The sequence below is a fragment of the Hyla sarda genome, chromosome 5 (genome assembly GCF_029499605.1).
Source record: "Hyla sarda isolate aHylSar1 chromosome 5, aHylSar1.hap1, whole genome shotgun sequence".
Taxonomy (NCBI): Eukaryota; Metazoa; Chordata; class Amphibia; order Anura; family Hylidae; genus Hyla; species Hyla sarda.
This window is the reverse complement of record NC_079193.1, coordinates 21,438,777-21,466,453: the sequence shown is the minus strand read 5'-3', so window position 1 is coordinate 21,466,453 and position 27,677 is coordinate 21,438,777. Positions and strand designations below refer to the sequence as shown.

The window sequence follows — 27,677 nt, the reverse complement described above, 5'->3', positions numbered from 1 at the left end:
CTTACTCATACTGATAAAAACTGGGATCCAATGGTCTTAAGTTGGTGGAAAACCAATCATGCTGCAAACAGGTGCACCTGAACAAGCTGGGGTCACATGTCCAGAAGGTCCACCTCTCATTTCTTCGATTACACCTGTCCGAGCACGGACACTTGGCGTTTGAGGGGTGAGCTGATGAACTCTGCTATTTCATTGTCCATTTCTTGAATGCAAAAATAAAATAAAAAAAATTGTGCATGCCACGGCTCACATGGACACCTGGGAGAACCATCATGGATCCTTGTTGAATAACCGGTCATGGTTCAGTGTCATCTAAAATTAGCTCCTCCAAAGTTTGCAAGCAGCTGTGTATAAATAGTCAGGACAGCCATAGCCGGGTGATAGAGTTACCGGAGCTGCGTTACGTGTGCGACTCCAGCTTCTCATAGGTAGAGGACATGTTTACTTCCACACACTGATAGCAGACATGGACCCAGATGGAGGACAGAGATGTACCCGCACCCTGGCAAACCAGCGACTGAAGGAGAAGCTTCTCCAGGCTCTCCAAGCCAATGAGTATGCAACGGTGGAAAATATACTGAACGAGGGGAAGATGGATGTGGACACCGTGTTTGAGGTGGAGGATGAAGGTCTGGTCCTGGCTTCCTACAAATCAGGTATGTAAAATACAAAAAGGTCTGTATGAGGGAAGAGGATGGCAAAGATGTGATACCAGGCCAATGTCATGGCACATTGTCCGAAGGGACAAAATTTAAGCTTCTGGGCCAAAATGCAAAATTTATATATATATAATACTACCCCCTACCATGTGCCATATATAATACTACCCCCTACCATGTGCCATATATAATACTACCCCCTACCATGTGCCATATATAATACCTCCACCTACCATGTGCCATATATAATACCCCCACCTACCATGTGCCATATATAATACCCCCACCTACCATGTGCCATATATAATACCCCCACCTACCATGTGCCATATATAATACCCCCACCTACCATGTGCCATATATAATACCCCCACCTACCATGTGCCATATATAATACCCCCACCTACCATGTGCCATATATAATACCCCCACCTACCATGTGTCATTTATAATCTTTCATAGCTTTTCTGTGGCAGAGGGGTATTCTCAGGTACCAGGGTGCACGAACACCTGTACCGTTGGGATTTATTGTGTTTAGGATGACTAGGCAGAGGTGAAATGTATTACAGAACACCGGCCATTCCTAATCTCCTTCCTACTGGAGCACTGCCCGGGTTGCATCTCCTTATACTTCTAGGAAAGCCAAGTTCCCATGCAACAAATTTATAATTTGACACCATTAAGATCTTCCCTACCATAATGTATAGCTTTAATCTGAACTACTGGCCACTTTATTAGGTAAAACTGTTCAACTGTTTGTTGGTTGCCGGTGGTCGTTGAGTCATACTGCACTCAGCCAATCACCGGCCGCAACGAAGTCCCGACTCGGCCGGCGATAGGCTGAGTGGCAGTGTGACTTTTTACCCCGGCAGCAGGTGCCGGGGATCAAAATTTCACACTGCCCGTGTGAATGTACCCTAAAAACACTACACCTACACAAAATAAAAAGTAAAACACTACATATACACATACCCCCTACACACTCCTCCACCCCCCACCCCCCAAATAAAATAAAAAACTTCCTGTACGGCACTGTTTCATAAAACAGAGACTCCAGCTGTTGAAAAACAACAACTCCCAGTATTGCCGTACAGCCACTGACTGTCCAGGCATGCTGGGAGTTTTGCAACAGCTGGAGACACCCTGTTTGGGAAACACTGCCGTGGGTTATTTTTGTGGCGGATTCAAATCCCCAATTTAGGCCTCAAATGCTCAAAGCGCTCTCTCGCTTTGGAGCCCTGTCATATTTCAAGGAAACAGTTTAGGGCCACATATGGGGTATCTCCGTACTCGGGAGAAATTGCACTACAAATTTTGGGGGGCTTTTTCTCATTTTAACCCTGAAAAGGTAAAGTTGGGGTCTACACCAGCATGAGAGTGTAAAAAAAAATATTTTTACACTAACATGCTGGTGTTGCCCTTTACTTTTTATTTTCACAAGAGGTTAAAGGAAAAAAAGACCCCCAAAATTTGTAACACAATTTCTCCTGAGTACAGAAATACCCCATATGTGGGCGTGAAATGCTCTGCGGGCGCACAACAAGGCTCAGGAGTGAGAGCGCACCATGTACCTTTGAGGTCTAAATTGGTGATTTGCACAGGGGTGGCTGATTTTACAGCGGTTCTGACATAAACGCAAAAAAAGAAATATCCAGATGTACCCCATTTTGGAAACTACACCCCTCATGGAATGTAAGAATGGGTATAGTGAGCCTTAACACCCCACAGGTGTTCGACAAATTTTCGTTAAAGTTGGATGTGAAAATGAATTTTTTTTTATTTTTTTACTAAAATGCTGGTGTTACCCTACATTTTTAATTTTCACAAGGGAGAATAGGAGAAAAGCCCCCCAAAATGTGAAGCCCCATTTCTTCTGAGTAAGAAAATACCCCATATGTGGATGTAAATTGCTCTGCGGGCGAACTACAACGCTCAGAAGAGAAGGAGCGCCATTGGGATTTTGGTGACCGAAACTGAAGGCCATGTGTGTTTACAAAGCCCCCATAGTGCCAGAACAGTGGACCCCCCCCCCCCCCCCACATGTGACCCCATTTTGGAAACTACACCCCTCATGTTATGTAATAAGAGGTACAGTGGCCTTTACACCCCACAGGTGTCTGACAGATTTTTGGAACAGTGGTCCGTGAAAATGAAAAATTGTATCTTTCATTGGCACAGCCCACTGTTCCAAAGATATGTCAAATGCCAGTGGGGTGTAAATGCTCACTGCACCCCTTATTAAATTGTTTGATGGGTGTAGTTTCCAAAATGGGGTCGGTCACATGTGGGAGGTGGGGGGGGGTCCACTGTTCTGGCACCACAGGGGGCTTTATAAATGCACATGGCCCCTGACTTCCATTCCAAACTAATTCTCTTATCAAATGCTCAATGGCGCTCCTTCTCTTCTGAGCATTGAAGTTCGCCCACAGAGCATTTTACATCCACATATGGGGTATTTCCATACTCAGAAGAAATGGGGTTATACATTTTGGGAGGCTTTTTCATTTGTAAAAATGAAAAACTTGAGGTAACATCAGCATTTTAGTGAAAAAAATCTAATTTTTCATTTTCCTGTCCAACTTTAATGGAAATTAGTCAAACACCTGTGGGATGTTAAGACTCATTGTACCCCTTGTTACGTTCCTTGAGGGGTGTAGTTTCCAAAATAGTATGCCATGTGTTTTTTTTTTTTTTTTTTTTTGCTGTTCTGGCACCATAGGGGCTTCCTAAATGCGACATGCCCCCCAAAAACCATTTCAGCAAAATTTGCTTTCCAAATGCCAAATGTGACTTCTTCTCTTCTGAGCATTGTAGTGCGCCAGCAGAGCACTTGACATCCACGCATGGGGTATTTCCATACTCAGAAGAGATGGTGTTACAAATTTTGGGTGGCATTTTCTCCTATAACTTCTTGCAAAACTGTAACATTTGGGGGAAAACCAGCATTTTAGTGAAAAAAAAATTCATTTACACATCTGACTTTAACGAAAAGTTGTCAAACAGCTGTGGGGTGCTAAGGCTCACTGTACCCCTTGTTACGTTCCTTGAGGGGTGTAGTTTCCAAAATAGTAAGCCATGTTTTTTTGTTTTTTAATTTTTTTTGCTGTTCTGGCACCATAAAAACTTACTCTCCAAAATCCCATTGTCGCTCCTTCCCTTCTGAGCCTTGTAGTGCACCCACAGAGAACTTGACATCCACCTATGAGGTATTTCCTTACTCGAAAGAAATTGGGTTACAAATTTTGGGGGCTTTTTCTCCTTTTATCCCTTGTAAAATTTCAAAAGCTGGGTCTAAACGAACATGAGAGTGTAAAAAATGACGATTTAGAATTTCCTCCTTCATTTTGCTGCTATTCCTATGAAACACCTAAAGGGTTAACACACTTTCTGAATGTCATTTTGAATACTTTGGGGGGTGTAGTTTTTATATTGGGGTAATTTATGTGTATTTCAAAAATGAACTGGTCCCAAAAAAATTCTGATGTTGAAAACTTTGTGAAAAATTGGAAAATTGCTGCTGAACTTTGAAGCCCTCTGATGTCTTCCAAAAGTGAAAACATGTCAACTTTATGATGCAGATATAAAGTTGATATATTGTATACAGGGGTGTACCTAGAGCATTTGGCACCCGGGGTGGACCCTTTGTTTGGCATACACACACACACACACACACACGCACCCCCCCTTAATTACACCCCCTCCCTCCCCTCCCCCCAGGAGCGGACTGACAACACTCGGGGCCTCCGGACCAAAAAAAAAGCAAGGGCCCCCCTGCTAGGCTCTGCAGCTCATCAATCTTCTGCCACGCTCCTATTCCACCCAAATCCCACAATAAACTTAAATGTATATATGTAAGAAACACTTTAACGTAGGTAAATTTCTATGACCAATAATACTGGTATACAAGGAGTAAATATATACCACCACACAATATCTGGATAATACCGCCATACTGTACTGAATAATACCACTATACACAAACCAGTATACTTAAAAGAATCTGTATACAATATAAGTGATTATATACAGGACCATATGGCGGTAGATATCAGCTGTACACAGGATGTATATACCATATAAGCGATTACAGTTACATTTTGGGACTCACAATTACGTATTTTCTGATCAGCGGCATCCTCTTTTCTTCTCCGTCCGGATAAGACCGCCCTGTGGATCTCTTAACATCTGCAGGAAAAACATATATTCAGTGCCCTCCCCTCCTCTACACAATCTTCCCATCTATAGGCCCACAAACTGTAATAATGCCCTCCTTGGTGTCCTGCACAGTAAAAGGGCTGGTAGGTAGGTAGCCAGGTAACCCCCTCTTTCCCATAGGTATATGCAGAGTTACACCCCTTCCCCTCTTTCCCATAGGTATATGCAGAGTTACACCCCCCTCTCTTTCCCATAGGTATATGCAGACTTACACCCCCCTCTCTTTCCCATAGGTATATGCAGAGCTATGCTACACCCCCCCTCTTTCCCATAGGTATATGCAGAGTTACACCCCCCTCTTTCCCATAGGTATATGCAGAGCTAAACCCCCCACCCCCTCTTCCCCATAGGTATATGCAGAGCTACACCCCCCCCCCTCTTTCCGATAGGCATATGCAGAGCTACACCCCCCCCCCCCCCCCCTCTTTCCCATAGGTATATCTAGGGCTGGGCGGTATACCGGTTCATACCGAATACCAAATTTTTTTGGCTGCACGATATGAATTTTCCCCCATACCGCAATACCGGTTGGGCCCCTCCCCCTCCGGAATGTATTATCAGCCTAGCACAGCGCTGTCCCCACATCGGGGAACTAATCCTATGTTACCCGCCAGCACTGTTCTGCTCCCCCCAATTAATGATCAGCCCAGCTGGGTACTGCTCACATATGTCAAGCACTGCCCTCCTCCTCTTTGTTGGGGGCCGCCGGGCGCTGGAACTCTATACTGTACGCCAGTGGTCTCCAACCTGCAGACCTCCAGATGTTGCAAAACTACAACTCCCAGCATATCCGAGCAGCCGGTGATGGAAGTCTCTTTACGCCAGTGGTCTCGAACCTGCAGACCTCCAGTTGTTGCAAAACTACAACTCCCGTTGGCTGTCCGGGCATGCTGGGAGTTGTAGTTTTGCAACAGCTGGAGGTCCGCAGGTTTGAGACCACTGCTGTACGCTGTATACCTATGCCCGGGCTGCAAAAGATACAGAAAATAAACTTAACTCACCCACGTTGGCCGCACGTTGGGGACGGGAACGCCGGACAGCCATCAGCCTATCACTGGCCGGAGCGATGCCCCGCCCCTGCCAGTGATCGGCTGAGCCCACTGTCATGGGAGTTGTAGTTTTGCAACAACTGGAGGTCCGCAGGTTGGAGACCACTGGCGTACAGGGAGTTCCATCGCCGGCGGCCCCCAACAAAGAGGAGGGGGGCAGTGCTTGACATATGTGAGTAGTACCCCGCTGGGCTGATCCTTAATTGGGGGGAGCAGAACAGTGCTGGCGGGTCACATGATTTGGGGGGGGAGCCGAACAGTGCGTGGGTCACATGATAGGGGTGGGGGGGGGGGGCAGAACAGCGCTGGCGGGTCACATGATTTTGGGGGGGGGAATACCGTTATATACCGTGGAACCGCCGTAAGTTACAAAAATACCGTGATACACATATATGGTAATACCGCCCAGCCCTAGGTATATGCAGAGCACCCCCCTCCCCCCCTTCCCTATAGGTAAATGCAGAGCACCCCCCCTCCCCTATAGGTAAATGCAGAGCACCCCCCCTCTCCCCCCCCCCCTTCCCTTTAGGTAAATGCAGAGCACCCCCCCCCCCTCTCCCCTATAGGTAAATGCAGAGCACCCCCCTCTCCCCCCCTTCCTTTTAGGTAAATGCAGAGCACCCCCCCTCTCCCCCCTTCCCTATAGGTAAATGCAGAGCACCCCAAACCCTCTCCCCCCCCCTTCCCTACATGTCATCATGTCCGTATGGAGGAACTGTGTGATGTCATCATGTCCATATGGAGGAACTATGTGATGTCATCATGTCCATATGGAGGAACTGTGTGATGTCATCATGTCCATATGGAGAAACTGTGTGATGTCATCGTGTCCAGTGGAGGGCAATCTCTCAGGAAGGTGTACTGTACCTTGTAGAAATATGATGCAAGGTCTATCGGGTTGAGCTGCAATAACAGATACAGCATGTGACCAAAAGTCATGCTGTTTTTGAAAAAAGCTGATACTTTTTTGGAATTTTGGATAACCCCTTAAAAAGTTTTATTTCTATATTAGGTTACTGGCTGCCCAGTTTTAAACTGGCCACCTCGTGGGCAACGGGGCTGCACATCACTGTTATGCTGGGACATCTGGAAAGCCTGCTGGTGCTTCTGGAGCACAACGCTTCCATCAACAGCAGACCGAACGGAAAGACTCCACTACACCTCGCCTGTGAATTGGCCAATCTGGAGTGCGTCAAGGTCCTTATCGGCCATGGCGCCAAGGTCAACATCTTCTCCGTCAGTGGACACGCACCATTACATTATTGTAAAACCAAGGAGTCTGTGAGGTGCGCCAAGGAGCTCATCTGGAACGGTAAGAGATCCATTATATGTTAGTCTGTATCCTTGTTTACATCCAGAGACTGAAAATCTGTACAGTCCTAATATTTGTAACAGTTGAGTGTCATGACCGGGGGTGGACAGGGAGAGGGAGCCCTAAGCTGTCCCTAGAAACACTCTCCCTGCCTACTTGCCTATCCGCCCTAAACGGCAGATCGACAACTTGGTGCCGGTCCCTTCCTGCGCTAAAGTGCAATGGGCGTAAAAAGGTGCACAATTAATACAGTACATAGTCGGGACAGGTCAGAAACATAACGGGAATACAATCAAATATCCAGATAAACCAGGCAGTATATAAATATACAAACAGGGCAGATTAAAGCGTACTAACATACAGTTCAGAAACCGAAATCGAGATAAATGGCAGATACGAATGAATTAAAAAGACTAGATATGGGATAAAGAAAATAAACAATGAAAATTCACTGGGGATCAAGTTCCAAATAGCCCAATTAGACATGAGGATCAAATAGGGTACATGGAGGAAATGGAAACCATTGATGAAACACACCAAGATTTAAATGAAACAATGGAAAATATCCCACATCAAGAACTAGATAACACTTCCATACCAGATATGGTAATACAACACCCACCAGTTATACCTCTTACTCCACAGGTACAGATTATTAGAAACAAACTGAATAATACTACAAACATTAGATTAGATAGGGAGGATAGTTTCAATATATCCACCACTAATAGGTTTTCACCAATTATCTCTCAAAACCATGGGACACAATCACCTAAAACAAAAGAAAAAGCAAATAGTTACAAAAGTACAACTCAGACATCCATTAGACCAAAGCATGACAGAAACAACAAAACGGACACCAATAGAATAAGAATAAATCAGGATTTTTTTTTACCGAAGGCCAAAAAAATCTGTAAGAGAGGCAGAAGAGGAGGGAAACGCACCCAAAAAACAAAGAGAATAATACATGACAGTAAAAATTAACCGGAGCAAAAAATATATAATTTGAGTAATTACACATTAAAATCAGGAGAGGAAAAACTGTTACAAAGGTCTCAAATTTGCCCCAACTAACAGTTTTAATAAATTTGACGCCTATATTGATGTGAAAAAATGTATGCGTAACTTAACACTAAAAAAGTATTTTCTAAAAAATCCTATAACTACAACCACAAATACTGACCGCCCCATCATTTATATTTAATCATACCCAATTAAAGAAAAGGTCTAAGTTTTTCCCATACAAAGGATACTCAGAGGCATTCCACACCATCGAAAATATGATCACTAAAGACTTCCATAAAATAAAAATCAATGGGAAACACCAAAAAACGAATCTAACAAAGGAAGAAAATAAGGCAATAAAAAATCTACAGGCTAATAATGATATGGCAATAAGACCGGCGGACAAAGGGGAAAGCATTGTTATAATTATCTAGGAGACACAAAAACCTACGAAAAACTAAAAGGGGACCCTTTAGTAGTCTTTCAGAAGGAATTAAACATTCCGATAGACAAAGGAGTGGAAGAAGGAATCCTAAATGAAAGAGAAATTAACTTTATTAAGATTGAACATTCAAAAACAGCAATGTTTTACCAAATTCCCAAAATGCACAAATCCTTAAAAACCCTCTGGAAGTCCCATTATTTCTGGGTTTGATTGTCACATTTCAAACTTATTTAAATATGTGGATGAACAATTGCAGCCATGTGTAGCAGAATTACCGGCGTATTTAAAGGACAACACGCATATTTTACAATTATTAGAAAAATTTGTTTGGAAGTTGGAAGGAGAATTATTTTATTGGGAAATTAGACGTGACTTCGCTATACACTGAGAAAGAATATCACAAAGGCAAATTTTTTTTTAAAACAAAATAGAAACCTCCCAGACGCACAAGTGCACTTTATAGGGGATGTTATTTTTTACATTTTAACCCATAATTATTTTAAGTATGTAAATCAATTTTACTTGCAGAAGTGGGGTACTGCGATGGGGACCAGATTCGCACCTAGCTATTCTAATCTGTACGTAGGCCACTGGGAGGAAGATTACATATTCCCAGGTGGTCTGCTAGGTGCGGGTCTGGTCCTCTGGAAACGCTTCATTGATGATGTAATTTTTATCTGGGAGGGAAGTGAAACTGTTTTAAAACAATTTTTAATGGATATTAATAAAAATGACTTTTATCAATCACTTTTTAGACTTAAATGTCACTATAGAGGAAGGAAAAATAATAACCACTACGTATCATAAATGCACTGACAGCAATAGTTTTATACCTAAAGACAGCAGTCATTTACCCCAATGGTTGGAAAACATACCGAAAAGTCATTTTTTTACGCCTCTGACGTAAGTGATTGGATGTGAAAAACTATTATAAAGAAGCAGAGGAATTACAAACAAAATTCAGGAATAAAGGATATGAGGATGTCAATTTGAAAATCACTGCAGACGAAGTAAAAGGAAATTGACAGAAAACAAATATAAACAAATAAGGTAAAAAATAAATAAATATATATATATATATATATATATATATATATATATGTGCAATCTCCACCACAGCACAAATAATCAGAGGTCCAGGATCAAGTGGAAAGGCTTCCAAGTTTATTCACACCATAAATGTGATAGCGGTGCAACGTTTCGGCAAACTGCCTTTGTCAAGCATTATATATATATAATCAAACAATGTTGATATATTGCAAACACCTATTATCACCACCTACTCAAAGCACAGTTTCCTTTTTATAAAACATTGGGGTATAATCCAAAATAATAAAACTATAGGGGAGTTATTACCTACAGTCCCCAAGTTCATTTAAAAAAAATGCCCCAATATTGGTAATAAGATAGCGCCTACTGTAAAAAAAAAAAAAATCCAAACATAAAAAAGAAAAAAACATAAGAAAAATCTATATCTAACCACTCAAGCTGTTTTTTTTCCCATGTAGACAATGTTAAAGCATGCGGCACCACACAAAACAAAACCCCCACTTTTGACATCATAGACACGGAAGGTTCGACTGCAGGGGAAAAAAAAAGACCATATTAATTGTAAAAGCAAGGGTGTAATATATGGAATAAAATGTCCCTGCAAAATTTTTTATGTAGGACGAACAAAGAGGATGCTATATAAAAGAATAGGGGAACACACATATATATATATATATATATATATATATATATATATATATATACACATATATATAATATAGGGTGAAAATTCGTGGGACATCCCCTATCCAAGCATTTTAAAGAAAAACATCAGTCATCAGCCTCAAGACTAGCATTTTTTGGAATAGAAAAAGTCATTCCCCACTGGAGGGGAGGAAACTACATTAAAGGGGTACTCCGCTGCTCGGCGTTTAGAACAAAATGTTCCGAATGCTTAGAGCCGGCGCCGGGAGCTCGTGATGTCATAGCCCTGCCCCCTCATGAAGTCACACCCCACCCCCTCAATGCTAGTCTATGGGAGGGGGCGTGACGGCTGTCACGTCCCCTCCCATAGACTTGCATTGAGGGGGTGGGGCGTGACATCATGAGGGGCGGGGCTATGAGATCATGAGCTCCTGGCACCGGCTCTAAGCGTACGGAACATTTTGTTCTAATCGCTGAGTAGCGGAGTACCCCTTTAACCAAATGTCAAAGGTGGAAGGAAAATGGATATGTCAACAAAATTCCCTTGCTTCACATGGATTAAACATTGACTTTGAGATTTTTTCCTTTATCTCAGTGAAAACTTATTTCAACAATAGAAATATTCTTGCGCATCCTAAAAGAATAGATAGCCACATCTGACCAGTGAATATACAAAAAATATACATAAATAAACAAACTGGCGTGTTCTTACTAATGCAGGTAGCATGATAAAAACACCCCATATAAAGCCTTGGAAAGGACAGGAGGAACAGAAAGCGATCTCCCTGATGAAGGAGGCCATATTTGCCTTTGAAACGCATTGGAAGCCTTTCTGACCCTTCAGGTTCACGTTAGTGGCGTCACTGGAACCAAACACACGGACTTCAGCGGGAAAGGTTTAGGTCGAGATGCCGCCGGCCGGGGCTGTCTCCCAAACCTCCCCAAACTCGGAACTATCAAGCATTACCTGTAAGAACAGCGCTATATCCACATCATCTGGAGGGCAGTAGGAAAAGGAGTACATCAGTACAGAGCCTTATTGGGTGAGATTCTCAAGATTGAAACTCTGAACACTAGTACAGAACATCGCATCTTCATAGTAAGTTGTATTATATACAAGTTCTCAAAGTCCCTATTTTTGCGCTTTGAATACACTATTTATACAAATTTCAACCTTTGTATGGTAAATAGGGAACCATATATTTCTCTCATAGCAGCAAATAGGGCATCTACTACCTTGAAAAGCGCTGTGTAGCTCTATATATTATTTAGATATGGAATAAGTATACAGCAAACACCAGGAGATGCAGGGGATGAACAGATGAACTGAATGTCAAACACTAAACAGGTCAGGAAACATAAAACGCTGTTCACACTGAACACAGAACAAAGAACACACTAGACTCCCCACTCCAAACATGGAGGAACATCAATACCAAAGCCAAACAGACTCCTAGCCAGCGGGCACACTCCACCATGTGATTAGGATACAGGCCTTGAAGGAAACAGAAATATAATACACGGAACACTGGACTGAGAACCGGATGAGTCTAAATAGACTCCAGAGAAAACTTCAAAAGCCAAACTCTAAGACATGGAAGAAAACAGGTCAGGATACAAAACAGGAAAATACAGAACCAAACTCCATAACATGGAGGAATACGGGTCAGGACTCTAAACAGGAATACTAAATACTGAGCATAGGAGAAAGCACAAGACTAACAGTGTGAATACAGATGAAGATAGCATGGTTAAAGCAGAACAGACATACATAATACTAAAAACCGACAGATGTACTTAGAACAAAGCAGATTAAAATCTATATCATAACAGGAATGTAACCATGGTTAAAAATCAGACAGATAGACATAGCAAAGATGGTATCATTAAACAGTCATAGTAAAACTAATCACCAGCCCAGAGTACCAGCAGAGCTCGGGTTTTAAAATCATACCCAAGCTGTCATAGGCTGAGAGCATTAACTCTTCCAACCCAAGGAAGAATTGGCACAGAAACTGTTCAGACATAAAAACAAAAGTCTGAACAGGACCTAAAAAGAGAAAAAGCAAAAACACAGAAATGGACATTACACTGAGAGTTTGTTACAATTAATGGCAGTCTAGACAATCCTCTATGAGATGAAAAGCCAGGACTCCAGTCATATACATGTTACCTACACTGATACATTGTAACCATCTATCAGCACAGAAGAGAGATTTGTGCCACCAATGTGTTTAGCTCTCAAAGGATTGTTCAGACTGAGGGTGGATAACATTTCATAGAGTATATATGCCCATTATTGCAGTCATGAATTGTGAAGTTTCTTTTTCTTTTTCTCCAGCAATAGGGTCCTCCCTTCTTAACTTCAGCAACAGGGTCCTCTCCGCTTTTCTTTATCAGCAGCAGGGCTCTGTCCCTTTTTCAGCAGCAGTACGTTCCTCGTTTCATCATCATCCTCGGCAGCAGCAGGTCAATTTCCTTTCCTTATGAGTAGATGTAGCAGGGTTACCACTTTTATCCAGCAGTAGTAGTAGCAGCAGGGTCTGGCTATCCCTTGATAGTAATAACAGCAGGGTCTTTTGTTTCCTTCATCAGTATTGGTATCAGCAGAGTGCGACAGAGAGGGCAAAGGAGGTAAAAGACCCAAATCTAGAGGTTATACACAACATTTCTGTTGATTTTAGGTGCAGATGTGAACCTGCAGAGTAACAACGACGCCCAGGAGACCCCTCTCCACACAGCCGCCCGGATAGGACTTCCAGAACATGTAGCCTTCTATGTCACCCATGGGGCAATAGTGGATAGTGTGAACTCAACCTTGGAAACGCCTCTTGCCACTGCTGCCTATTGGTCATTAAATAGTAAGGAGCAGAAATACAGCACCAAGCACCATCTCATCTGCAGGATGCTGATCGACTACAAAGCCAACGTCCGCTCCCGAGATATCGACCGCAAGTCACCTCTCCACAAGGCGGCATGGAACTGTGACCATATCCTAATGCACATGTTGTTGGAAGCTGGCGCCGAAGCCACCTGTATGGATGATAATGGATGTGCCGCCCAGCAGTATGTCCTAAGAGTCACATCAGTCCGCGCCGCAGGTCAACCGGAAATCTGCTTCCAGCTACTACTAAACCATGGAGCAGCCAGGATTTACCCCCCACAGTTCCATAAGGTGAATCATCTTTATGCATATTCCATCTTCATACATCTTTATCTCAATCAACAACTTTACTTTTTAGATCAATTTCTCTGTGTTTTCAATATCTCTGATTGCTGTCAATGAAATTGACCATTTACTGTGTACTTACAGTAGGTGGTCATCTGTTCTGGTTATGTGATGCACACTCAGGACCTGGCTGTAGCATTCGTGTGATCACATGACCAAAACAGATTTTCATGCTCTTATTCACTGATAACAATCAAATATGTTGAAAATCACAAGGAGTTTAAAGGGATTGTCACATCTGCCTTCATCAGGTCTGCACAGAGTGGAGACTCCTCTCTCTTCCTGCTTTCAGCAGGGAGGGCTTTTGCTCCTTGCCACTCAGACACACTAGTTCTGTGCAAGTTACTAGCACTTTGCATGACTCACTGACAAAGTACAGCTTGCACAAAAGCATTCTGCTGGTACTGTTTATAAGGAGCATTCTGCTGGCACTGTTTATAAGAAGCATTCTACTGTCACTGTATATTGGGGGCACTCTGCTGGCACTGTTTATCAAGGGGCATTTTGCTGGCACTGTTTATGATGAGCATTCTGTTGGCATTGTTTATAAGGGGCATCCTGATGGCACTGTGTATGGGGGGTTATTCTTACAATTATTTTATGGGAATGTTACTTGACAAATCCTCCAGGTTTATGTACGGCTGCACCATCATGTCAGAGCCGGGGGCAGTTTTATGGTCTTCAAATCACACACACACATACTTGCAAAATGTTTTCCATATTTTTGTATATATTTTGATGTACACTGACCCTATTTGTAACTCTTCAGGTCTTACAGGAATGTCACTCATATCCAAGAGCCATTGAAGTCATGGTCAATGCTTATGAACATATAAATGCGACATTCAAATGGACTCAAGCCATTCCAGAAGAGGAACTGGAGGTAATAAAAATTAGAATGAATGAAGCCTTTACATATTGATTTACATAGGTTGTCAGTAATTTTAAGCAGTCATTGTAACCAAAATCTAATTACTAGATATATAAAAATGGAAGTGATATATTACACTCTGCCCACTTATAACTAACACATATGACATGACTCTGGGTAAGAACTTACAAGACACAGCACAAGATATATGATCTACTTTACTCTCAATTTGAAGGGAAATGAAAATAGTTTCCTTGTGGGAATATCACTTATATCAATTAGATAGTGAAGGGATAATCAATAGACTTAGCTATATGCATCATACAACTGCACTGATATGTATAAAACATGCCATATTCTCTGCAGAAGAAGGAGCAGTGATTCATATGCTTAATTTTACAATCCCAACCTGGATATAAGTTCAAAATATCTATTCACTAAATTAATTGACACAACATCCACATGTTAAAATATGTCTTATTCAAATAAGAAGCCTTTTGTATCTTACCAAGATCATGTGAGAAATAACTTCCTTACATGGGAAAGCTGGGTCGCCATTGTCTTGTTACCAAGCATTCAGCCAGAATGGCAGCATTGTGGAAGATTTCACCTACACCCAAAGTGGAGACAAGGAGGGCGCTGTCTTTGAAAGAAAAAAGGCCTGTTTTTTTTTATTCCTGGAATACCCATTTAATGTCAAAGTTCAAACTTGGAATCTTACTATGCCCCCATGCCTTTCAGATACCAGGACTGAATAACACACTTAATTTGAAAATAATCTATACAAGGTGAATTGTATAACTGCAGTGTGGATAAAAAATTATACATATGTGTAATGTAACCAACAATATTTCATAATGTAAATGACAATAACATATGTCCTAATGGATTTTTTTTTATATTCTGAAATAAGTCTGATTATTTCAGAATAACAAACATATTTTACTGTCTCCCTCCCTTTATCTTCAGACATCATGTGGTGGGATTGATCCATGCACCTCAGTTCAGAGAGACTGCATGCTAACACTCCCCCTCATCTTCCCTATCATCCATCGTAAATATTGAGTTGCATTCTTTTCTCAGTACTCAGAGAAGGACACAGTGGGGAGAAAATACACATTGAAAATATTGTAAAACCATTGGGGGGCGTAGCTTGCTATGCTGGTGTGAGGACGTGTGTTGGAGGAGCTCCGGTCCTGCACCCCTGAATCTGAGAAGACCTTGCACTCTGTTTATGGGGCACAGCCGAAAAAAGTCCAGGAAGGGGACCCTGACCCGTCCAGCTTCCCCCCAGCGAGACTTGTCTGGTTATTTCACCCGCTCCTGGCCGTGCCACAGCTCCTCGTTGCCCCCAGCCAAAATGGCGGCTTCCTCCTCTGATGAGCCTCTTCCTGCTGTGCAGCCGGCAGGCGGGCTGCACTCTCCACTGGATAGTCACCGACCACTCCTAATGGCCTCCGGTCAGCTGCCAGAGGTCTCCGGATCCTCGCTGCCTCCCTCCCTGCTGCGAACCACGGGTCCCGCTGTACTGCAGCCTCCCGCCGACTCCTCTGACGGGCTATGTGCTGCAGATGCCGGGATCGCCCCCTCTCCGCTGTCAGCGCACGCAGCGCAGGATCGCGCTGCTGCCGAAGCTCCACTTCGCTGCTGCACTCCTGAGGTGAGCCGCTTACCATTAGCACACTGTGCCTCTTCCCCTCTGAAGCCTCCGGCACCCGCTGTTCCTGCCAGCCCTGCATCTCCTCCTGCCCCTGCCTCTGCGTCACCAGGGGATAATCACTGGCACAGCCGGCCTCCATGTGCCTTAGTCTCTGGGCCCCCTGACGCCTTCCCTGAGGGGCCTGTACTGTGCCACCTGCTCTCATCCTCTGAGTGGCCCCCTGCTCATGTACATTGCCCCTCACCTGTGATGACTTTTTATGCGGTACCCTCGCCCAATCCTGCAGCACCAGTGGTCCTGGCACTCCCCTCACCTCAGTGGTCCTCTGGCACCTCCTGGGGCCCCCCCAGCCACTGTCCCCCCTAACCTGAAGCAGGGGGATGCCCTGAGTTGGAGTCTCATGTACTTCTGGACCCCCCACTGAGCCTAAGGAGCACTCCACCTGTTTTTCATCCCTCCCCATCTGTCTCACCGCCACCACCTCCCTTCCAGACAGAGCCACCCTGTGCTGCCTCTTCGGTTGGAGAGATGAACCGTCCAATCACTCTTGCGGACTTACGTTCCTTGTTGACTTCATTACCTACCAGAGAGTATTTCTCATCTATGGCTAAACAAATGGTGGCTGAATGCAAACAAGAATTTGCTCAACTCCATTCAGAAGTGTCTACCTTGTCATCTAGAGTGGACACAGTTGTTTCTGCTCAAGATTCATCTGCTGCCTTGCTTCATGCTCTACAGGAAATGGTGCAGAAACACAGTAACCAGCTGTTCATCTTACAACATTTGGACGATGTGGAGAACCGCAATAGGCGCAACAATATCCGCCTTCGCGCCCTCCCTGAAACAGTGGGACCTGATGACCTGTATCCTGCTTTGCTGTCAATTTTCAATGACCTGCTGGAGCGACCTGCAGATGCCCATATCGAATTTGATAGGGCCCATAGAGCCCTTCGTCCTCCTCATCCTGATGATCGCCACCCCCGGGAAGTTATCTGCCTGGTCCATTTCTATGCCATTAAAGAGGACATTCTCCGTGCTGCCCGCACTCGCCGCCGGATTCTCTTCAAGGATGTTGAGGTGCAACTCTACCCTGACCTGTCCCGCCATACTTTGGCTCAGCGTGCAGCCCTCCGGCCGCTGTTGGAAGTACTTAGAGAAAAGGGCCTCATTTACCACTGGGGCTTTCCGTTCGCCCTCATGGTGTGGAAGGATGGCAAGACTTCTACTCTTCGCTCCCCAGATGATCTCCCTGGACTCTTATGGGACTTGTACTTGACATCAGTCACCTTGCCTGACTGGCCCATGCTTGCCCCCTTGCTCCCAAGCGGCCCATTCACCAGTCTCCCCAGAATTCCCCTAAACAGGCCCGTTCTGGACTTCCACCGCGGGGTCCCCACCGCCAGAGGTTGATTACGTGCTGGGAAACTGTCCCCTCTTCCTCCCAAGCTGGGCCTTCCTCTGCTACCTGATTGTTGTAATGTTATACTGATGATTGCTGTTTTCATTTTTTGTTTTGCAGATTTTCCCTGACTCCTGCTGGTTTATTAAGTGTTTCTTTCATGTGCCTCTTCTTCCTTCTCCCTTGCCTTATGCCCTATTTTACATTCTACTTTTTCCTTTCGCTTCATTGTCTCTAATGAATGGTCTCCTCCTCATCATGCATGTTTCTATAGCTTCTCGTGGGGTGTAGCCCCTGGACTCTCCTCTGCTTGCTTGCTTCTACTTCCCCCCCTTAGGGTGGTTACTCCATCGGGTTCTTTACCCGGTGTCTGTCTCCTTGGTCATTGACCGCTTCTTGGTTAGTCTGAGCTGCAGGGGTGTATCTGCTGCTTTCTCTGTGTTTCTCCCCTTTCATCTCTTCTTCTCCTTTCAGCTTTTTTGTGGTCTTTTTTTCTCCCTTTCTGCTGGTTTCTTCCCTTCTATCTCTCTCTTTCTTTTTTCTACCCTTTTTTTTGTCCTCTCTCCCCTTTCCTACTCCCCTTCCTCTTTCTTTGGCACCCGGCTGGTGTGAACTACTCGGCATCCTCCTCCTATGGCGGGGCTCCACATAGCCTCCTTCAATGTGAAAGGATTTAACTCCCCTGTGAAGCGAACACAGATCCTGCACCATCTCCACAGGCGTAAAGTCCACATCGCTTGCTTTCAGTAAACCCACTTCAAGGTTGGTTATACCCCTGCCCTTAAGAATAGACACTACCCGATATGGTTCTGCGTTAATAATCCAGACGGGGGTTGCTATCGCTATCCATAAAACCCTTGTCCACCAGGTTCTAAATCTTTATTTGCACTCACGTGCCCGTCATATAGTTTTATCCCTTTCCCTGGGGGGTTCCACACTCACTGTAGTTAATGCTTATGCTCCCACTCAAGGTCAGGTGGACTTCCTGGTCGACCTTGTCGACTCTGTCTTGTCCGTGGTCTCGGGGACTGTGGTCCTATGTGGGGATCTCAATTTTACTCTGGACCCTACCCTGGACAATTCCACGGGTCACTCTGGTATATCTTATGCTGCTATTAAACGTGTGAAGAGGGCCCTAGCTCTCCTGCAGCTGTCTGATGCTTGGCGGCTCCAGCACCCCTCAGACAAAGATTACATTTTTTTCTCTCCCCCACATGGGTCGTACAGTCGACTGGACTACATCCTGGTACAACATAGTGCCTTGCCATGGGTCGCGTCCACGTCCATTGGCAATATTTTGTGGTCTGACCATGCCCCAATTTTTTGCACTCTCCATCTTCCATCACAGACTCGCTCTGCCTGGTCGTGGAGACTAAATGAATCCCTGCTCCTGGACCCGTTATGTCTAGCGGATCTGACCGCGACTGTGTCCTCCTTTCTAGTTGACCACCGGTCTGACTCCAAGGCCCCTTACTATCAATGGGAAGCCCTCAAGTGTGTCCTTCGGGGGGATCTCATTAAGCATGGCTCCCGCCTGAAAAAGGGCCGGGCCCAGGCTCTCCGTGACGCTCTACACCGGGTCTCCTGTGTGGAATTGTCCCATAAAAACTCCCTCTCCCTCTCAGTTCTTCGTGAATTGCAGCTTGCTAGGCTCGAGGTTAAGCGCTTGCTAGAAGAATCTTGGGGTTGCTGGCTCCAAATGGGTCGCAGTAGGTTCTACGAGTACGGGAACAAGAGTGGTCGCATGCTGGTCAGGGCGCTACGCACCCGTCTGGCCCAAACCCATATCCCCTGTATTCACTCTTGCGCTGGCTCAGTAGTCCATTCAACCCCGGATATCGTTTCCACTTTCCTCACCTTTTTCTCTGATCTATACAATCTACCTTCTCCTTCCTCCCCTTCCTCGCCCCCACCCTCACCCTTCCCTACCATTCCCCCGGATGCCTTGGAGAGGCTCCTCTGAGGAGGAATTAGCCCTAGTCATTAAAGACCTCCCGAGTAGGAAGAGCACTGGCCCTGATGGGTATACGGCCAAGTTTTACAAGTTTTACAAAACCCTCATTGACTCCCTGTCCCCGCTCATGCTCCGAGCCTACAATTCTATCTCTCCCTCCACTCCCATCCCGGCCCCCTCCATGTTAGCCCATATAGTGGTCCTGCCCAAGCCGGGTAAAGACCCCCAATTGTGTGGGAGCTACAGCCCTATTTCCCTTTTAAACGTAGACCTAAAAATCTATTCTAAATTACTGGCAGTCCGCCTTAATCCCATCCTTCCTTCCCTGATACATCTTGATCAGGTGGGTTTTGTGCCCGGGAGGGAAGCCAGAGATAATACCATTAAGACTATTGATCTTATCCACTATGCTAATACTGCTAAGTTACCCTTGATGGTGCTTTCTCTTGATGCCGAGAAGGCGTTTGATCGAATCTCCTGGCCCTCCCTGGCGCAAACCTTACAACACGCTGGCCTTGGCCCCAACTTTGTAGCTAAGGTCTTAGCCCTATATGACTCTCCATCTGCCCGCTTAAAAATTAATGGTTCCCTGTCAGATCCCTTTCCTATTCGTAATGGTACCCGTCAGGGGTGCCCCCTTTCCCGTCTGCTGTACGTCCTGGTGATGGAGCATCTTTTGGCTGCAATAAGAGCAGATCCCGATATCTGGGGGGTCACTGTCTGTGACACTGAATACAAATGCTCTGCTATTGCTGATGATCTTTTAGTCTACCTTACAGACCCTGTGGTATCGCTGCCAAATCTCATGGCCCGACTTCGGGATTTTGGCACTTGGTCTAACTTCAAAATTAATTATTCTAAATCTGAGGCACTCGGTGTCTCCTTACTGGGACGTGCAGTGGAATCCTTGCGTTTGGCCTTTCCCTTTACCTGGCCTCCTCAGGGCATCACTTACTTAGGCACCAGGATGCCCTCTGACCTCTCTCAACTGTTCTCCTTCAACTTTTCTCCCTTGTTGGCACAGTTTCGTGCGGACTTGACTTCCTGGGATAGACGGGAGTTCTGTTGGTTTGGTCGGATGAGTATCCTGAAAATAAACCTTCTGCCCCGCCTATTATATATCCTGCAGAACATCCCCATCCTCCTCCCTTCCTCCTTCTGGCAACTTGTACAGCTTTGCTTCGGGTTGTTTGTCTGGTCATCGACACGGCCCCGATTGAATCGCCTTCTCCTTTCTAGGCCAAAATTGTCTGGGGAGCGGGTCTACCTGACTGCCGATTATACTATTTAGCATGTGCGCATGATCGTGTCCTTGACTGGTCACACAACCCTTGCTCCAAACTGTGGGTTCGCCTGGCCCGAGACATTTGCCCCAAAGCCCTGGCCACCCTGCCTTGGACCTGGTCCCCGACTCACTCCCCTTGCCCTACTTCTTACTCCACCCGTCATACTCTTGCCTCCTTACACTCTGCAGGAACGGGTGGTTGTCTAATTAACCGTCAGGGTCCCCTTCTCCCAGCGACCGACCACCCAGATTTCCCGCCAGAGGCTTCCTCTGCGGGTCCCTTTCTTGCTGCTTCCAGCTTAAGTCCTTGGACACCCTGATGACGGAGAGGACGTCCTCACGTCGGGCCCCATTTGCTTACCTTCAGTTGCGCCATTTTTACTCCTCTCTTCCGACGTCTTTGGGGTTGCACCGCGCTCTATCACCATTCGAACGTCTATGCATTGCCTCCTCGTACCCTAGGTGCTCCATCTCTATTTTGTATGACTTGTTGCTGTCCTCTAAATCCCTGTCCCTCCCGGCATATTGTCGTGCGTGGGAAAAAGAGCTGGGAAAAACATTCACTCCAGAAGACTGGGCGAGATGTTTCTACCTCACCCACAAGTCGGAAATTGCTACCAAAGCTCGGGAAACATGCTACAAAATCATGTCTCGCTTGTACCGGGTGCTGGCGACTCTTCACTGCTGGTATCCTTCAGTTCCGGAGGCTTGTTGGGGCGGTGCGGAACTGCTGTGGGTACGATGACGCATATATGGTGGGATTGCCCTGCGCTTGCTTCTTTTTGGCGTTCGGTTTTGCATGTCATCCAAGAGGTGTCCAGAGTTCATATCCCTTCTACTCCTGAAGCGGTTTTGCTTTTTATGTTTCCCAAGGCGCAAGCTCGTTATAAATGGTCCTTGGCACGACATTTGCTTCAGGCGGCAAAAACGGTAATTCCTTGGAGGTGGAAGTCTGCGGACCCTCCTTCCTTGGAGGAATGGTTTGCAGAGGTTGCACATGTCCAGCACATGGAGGCACTCATGTCTATCCTCCCGGTGGACACAGTCCGCACGGAAACCACCTGGCTCCCCTGGTCGCAGTTCTGCTCCTCTGATAGATACCGGTCCCTGTCATAATTCCTGCGGGTTAGTATGGTTGTATTACTCCTCCAAGGTTTCCCCCTCTTGCTCTAGTGGCTTCCCACCAGCCGGGGTCCCTCTCTATGACCTCTTACTATTGCCCCTCCTTTCTTTTTCTCCTTCTGCTCTCCTTTTCCTATTCTTTGCCGTGTTCTTTCTTTTTGTTTTCTGACTCTCATGGCAAGGTGTAAATTTATTTTTGCATTTTTTGATATACTGTAGCGGCCCTTCACATGACTGCTATATAGTTGGCTCTCCTTTACTATACCGGGTTTGTTTATTATCCCTGTTGTCCGTTTACGTCGTTCTTACACAGTTTTCATTGCCTTCTCCTTATATTCCATACCATATGTAGTGTTATACGCTGCTCTGATTTGGTGTCAATGGTTTTGTCCTATCAGGTCCTCCCTAGGCTCTTGGACCATTGTTTGTTTGCATTTTCCATGTATACCTTGATTGTGTATTGTTTTCTCTGTATTTATCAATAAAAAAAAAATTGAATGTGAAAATATTGTAAAACCATTGTGAACCTTACATGACCGTGGTTTAGAAGACATCCAAAATGTCTGTCGACTGACAAAGTAGAGTCATGATTTTGATTATCCAGCATCTGGTAAATTTTTGACTCTATAAAAGCCCTGACAAGGTAGTATTGATAAATCTGTACGCAGTGAGCGCTTCCTAGTGGTGGCTTCTCAAATAGCGCTGTATATGAGAGACGATACTGTATATGGGGGAGCATTTTTCAGAATTTATCTAGAATTTGCTGAATCCTTCCTTTCTTTCTGCCACAGATTAGCCTGCACATCAGCACATGGATTAACCCCATCATGTGCAGCTAACCACACATTTTCTTAAGTGGGTGGAGTTTAGCTAGAGAGGGAGGAGCCTCTGATAACCCATATATATTCTATAATTAACAGCAGAAATAACCTAGCCTTCTACATGTGGCACATAGAAAGTCAAATATATGCCAAATTTAGGTGCATTTTGCATTAGGACTGGTGTATAACATGCAAATCTTAATATGAACCCCAATTAAGGTTTGTATTTTCACCATTTTCAGGACTTTTGCCATTATTAGTGAATGAAAATACTCTTGGTCAGAGTCAGAAGCAGTCTAGAAAATGCTCTGTGAGCTAAACAGCCAGGACTCCAGACTGATACATTGAACATAGCTAGTCCTGCTCTCAGCTGAGAAGTGATACAATTGTATCCAGTCTAGACAATGCTCTGTGAGCTAAACATTCTGGACCCCAGACTGATATATTGTACATAGCTAGTCCTGCTCTCAGCTGAGAAGTGATACAATTGTACTCAGTCTAGACAATGCTCTGTGAGCTAAACATCCCGGACTCCAGACTGATACATTATACATAGCTAGTCCTGCTCTCAGCTGAGAAGTGATACAATTGTATCCAGTCTAGAAAATGCTCTGTGAGCTAAACAGCCAGGACTCCAGACTGATACATTGTACATAACTAGTCCTGCTCTCAGCTGAGAAGTGATGCAATTGTATCCAGTCTAGACAATGCTCTGTGAGCTAAACATCCTGGACTCCAGACGGATACATTGTACATAACTAGTCCTTCTCTCAGCTGAGAAGTGATGCAATTGTATCCAGTCTAGACAATGCTCTGTAAGCTAAACATCCCGGACTCCAGACTGATACATTGTACATAACTAGTCCTGCTCTCAGCTGAGAAGTGATGCAACTGTATCCAGTCTAGACAATGCTCTGTGAGCTAAACAGCCTGGACTCCAGACTGATACATTGTACATAGCTAGTCCTGCTCTCCGCTGAGAAGTGATACAGTTGTATCCAGTCTAGACAATACTCTGTGAGATAAACATCCTGAACTCCAGACTGATACATTGTACATAACTAGTCCTGCTCTCAGCTGAGAAGTGATATAATTATATCCAGTCTAGACAATGCTCTGTGAGCTAAACAGCCTGGACCCATATGGAAAGCTGAGTGACAACTACTAAATACACATTAAACAATTCAAAAAATTACAGGGAGCCAACAAAGATAGGGATAGAGAGCCTCACCAAGAATACTGAAACAAAAGTGTATCAATTATAGAGCAGAAAAAAATAGAACATGAATTTCTACTATGACTGCAATTCACAATTATTGACACTAGGTGGTGCTCATTGCACCTGCATAGAATTTGTAATTTGTCATTCTAGTATTGCTAAATTGTATGTTGTTATATTGTGAATATACGTATTTCTGTGTGTACTGTATTATATCATTGCTTCATGTGATGCAACAATTTTAGCTCCTTATATTATCATATCTTTCTAGGAGACTTTTTAAAATATTTTTAGCATTTGATGCTTTTACTGTATTTTTTTTCCATCGCCATTTTAAATTCGTAGACATAGAAGTAGTAGATTGCAAAAGGTTTATTGCTCAGTATTGGCACTAATGGGTGGAGATTGTTAGATCTTCATGCATCCCCCACAGGGTTAATATTTCTATAGCTGTACAGTGGTCCCTCAACATACGATGATAATTAGAGATGAGCGAATTTACAGTAAATTCGATTCGTCACGAACTTCTCGGCTCAGCAGTTGATGACTTATCCTGCATAAATTAGTTCAGCCTTCAGGTGCTCCGGTGGGCTGGAAAAGGTGGATACATTCCTAAGAAAGAGTCTCCTAGGACTGTATCCACCTTTTCCAGCCCACCGGAGCACCGGAAAGCTGAACTAATTTATGCAGGAAAAATCATCAACTGCCGAGCCGAGAAGTTCGTGACGAATCGAATTTACTGTAAGTTCGCTCATCTCTAATGGTAATCCGTTCCAAATGGACCATCGTTTGTTGAAACCATCGTATGTTGAGGGATCCATGCAATGTAAAGTATAGGACAGTGGTCTACAACCTGCGGACCTCCAGATGTTGCAAAACTACAACACCCAGCATGCCCGGACAGCCGTTGGCTGTCCGGGCATGCTGGGAGTTGTAGTTTTGCAACATCTGGAGGTCCGCAGGTTGTAGACCACTGGTATAGGAAGTTGTACTCACGTGTCCCCGCCGCTCCGGACCGTCACCACTCGTCACGCTGCCCTGGATGTCGCCGTCCATCGCTGTCGCCGCGTCCCCGGGGTGTCCCCGACGCTCCGGCAAGGCCTCTGCTTCCCCGGCATCCTCGCTCTCTGTCGCCGCCATCACGTCGCTACGTACGCCGCTCCTATTGGATGACGGGACGACGTGCGCAGCGACGTGATGACGACGATGGAGAGCGCCGACGATCCAGGGGATCCCGAAGAGGAGGCGCCGGAGCCCCGAGGACAGGTAAGTGATCGTCAGCGGACCACACGGGGCACCGTAAATGGCTATCCGGTGGTAGCTGAAGCAGTCTGCCCTGCTGGATAGCCGTTTACGCGATGGCCCCGACATACAAAAGCATCGTAAGTTGAAATGATCGTATGTCGGGGCCATCGTAGGTCGGGGGGGGTCACTGTATATGTGTATAAAACCAAATCTCATTTCTAACATGCTTTGTGTTTCAATTCAATTTGCAAGATCTCTGCTGACTGTGAACTGAAAATATTTTGTTTACATCCAGATAGTGAAGACCAAATAGTTCTCTGAGCTGAGAGTTTGTTACAATAGCATCCAGTCTAGACTTTAGTACATTTTTACCTGCACTGATACATTGTAGCAAACTATCAGGACAGGGGAGAGAGAGTTTTGCTGCTGATGTGTTTAGCAAATATTGAGACAAATATTGGGTGTGAAGAGGTCCACAGATTCTGGATGGACACAAGAACATTTAAAGGGGTACTCCGCTGGAAAACATTTTGTTTTAAATCAACTGGTGCCAGAAAGTTAAACAGATTTGTAAATTACTTCTATTTAAAAATCTTAATCCTTCCCAGTACGTATCAGCTGCTGTATGCTCCAGAGGAAGTTGTGTAGTTCTTTTCAGTCTGACCACAGTGCTCTCTGCTGACACCTCTGTCCGTGTCAGGGACTGTCCAGAGTAGGAGCAAATACCCATAGCAAATCTCTCCTGATCTGGACAGTTCCTGATACGGACAGCAGAGAACAATATGGTCAGACTGAAAGGAAATCTAAAAAGAAAAGAACTTCCTGTGGAGCATACAGCAGCTGATGAGTACTGGAAGGATTAAGATTTTTTAAATAGAAGTAATTTACAAATCTGTTTAGCTTTCTGGAACAAATTGATTTAAAGGGGTACTACCGTGCTGACAACTTATCCCCTATCTAGCGGCGGGACCCTGCGCGATCCCGCACGCAACACCCGGCTGACCCCGCGCGATCAGGCAACTTATCCCCTATCCTTTAGATAGGGGATAAGTTGTCAGCACGGTAGTACCCCTTTAAAAGGGTACTCCGGTGAAAACTTTTTTTTTTAAATCATCTGGTGCCAGAGAGTTAAACAGATTTGTAAATTACTTCTATTAAAAAATCTTTATCCTTCCAGTACTTATTAGTGGCTGTATATTACGGAGAAAGTTCCTTTCTTTTTGGATTTTTTTTTATTCTGCCCACAGTGCTCTCTGATGACACCTCTGTCCGTATCGGGAACTGTTCAGAGCAGCATAGGTTTGCTATGAAGATTTGTTCCTGCTCTGGACAGTTCCTGATACGGACAGAGGTGTCAGCAGAGAGCACTGTGGACAAGGAAAAAAAAATATGAAATCCAAAAAGAAAATAGCTTTCTCTGTATAATAGAGCAGCTAATAAGTACTGGAAAGATAAAGATTTTTTAATAGAAGTAATTTACAAATCTGTTTAACTGTCTGGCACCAGTTGATTACAAAAAAATAATTTTTTCCACCGGAGTACCCCTTTAAAGAAAAATGTTTTCCAGTGGAGTACCCCTTTAAATTCACTGACAGCAAGCAGTGGCTCCATAATCTCTTCTGAATTCTACATGTATATTGTGTCGGTTGTACAGGTCACAGAGCAGGAAATGATTGGTGTCAGCCAGGGTCACATGACAACTTGATGCCTGCTGTGTCAGCTGCCCGGGGTGACCTTGTCCCAGGTATAGCGGGCATTAGAGATGAGCGAACTTACAGTAAATTTGATTCGTCACGAACTTCTCGGCTCGGCAGTTGATGACTTTTCCTGCATCAATGAGTTCAGATTTCAGGTGCTCCGGTGGGCTGGAAAAGGTGGATACAGTCCTAGGAGACTCTTTCCTAGGACTGTATCCAACTTTTCCAGCCCACCGGAGCACCTGAAATCTGAACTCATTCATGCAGGATAAGTCATCAACTGCTGAGCTGAGAAGTTCGTGACGAATCGAATTTACTGTAAGTTCGCTCATCTCTAGCGGGCATCATTAAAAGTCTTCTCCATTATGTCCTAGTCTCAGTACCACCCTGACCCTTGTGTTTTCCAGAGACACCGCACCTTCTATGAATCCCTGTTTGAGGTTTGCAGTAACTCCCCGAGGTCCCTCATGCACCTGGCCCGGTGTGCCATCCGTGCCATCTTACGCAGGAGGTGCCACCGTGTCATCCCTCACCTGCCTCTGCCGAACATCCTGAAGAAATATCTCCTGCTGGAGCCACAGGGAAGACTATATTAAAGAAGAACTCCGGGAATTTTCTTTAGAACATAATGCAGTGTTTTTCCGACCAGGGTGCCTCCAGCTGTTGCAAAACTACAACTCCCAGCATGCCCGGACAGCCTTTGGCTGTCCGGGCATGCTGGGAGTTGTAGTTTTGCAACAGCTGGAGGCACTCTGGTTGGGAAACGCTGACATAATGTGCAGGTTCTTGTGCAGC

At 44.9% G+C, this 27,677-nt stretch overlaps 1 protein-coding gene across 1 annotated transcript; it reads left to right on the top strand.

The window, feature by feature from the left end:
* On the top strand, nucleotides 1-27,478 carry LOC130272502 (ankyrin repeat and SOCS box protein 4-like). Its single transcript, XM_056518350.1, has 5 exons — nucleotides 1-656; nucleotides 6,936-7,235; nucleotides 13,065-13,555; nucleotides 14,379-14,492; nucleotides 27,290-27,478. The coding sequence occupies exons 1-5, from the start codon at nucleotides 467-469 to the stop codon at nucleotides 27,476-27,478; spliced, it is 1,284 nt and encodes a 427-aa protein (XP_056374325.1). The 5' UTR covers nucleotides 1-466.
* Nucleotides 27,479-27,677: the final 199 nt, after the last annotated feature.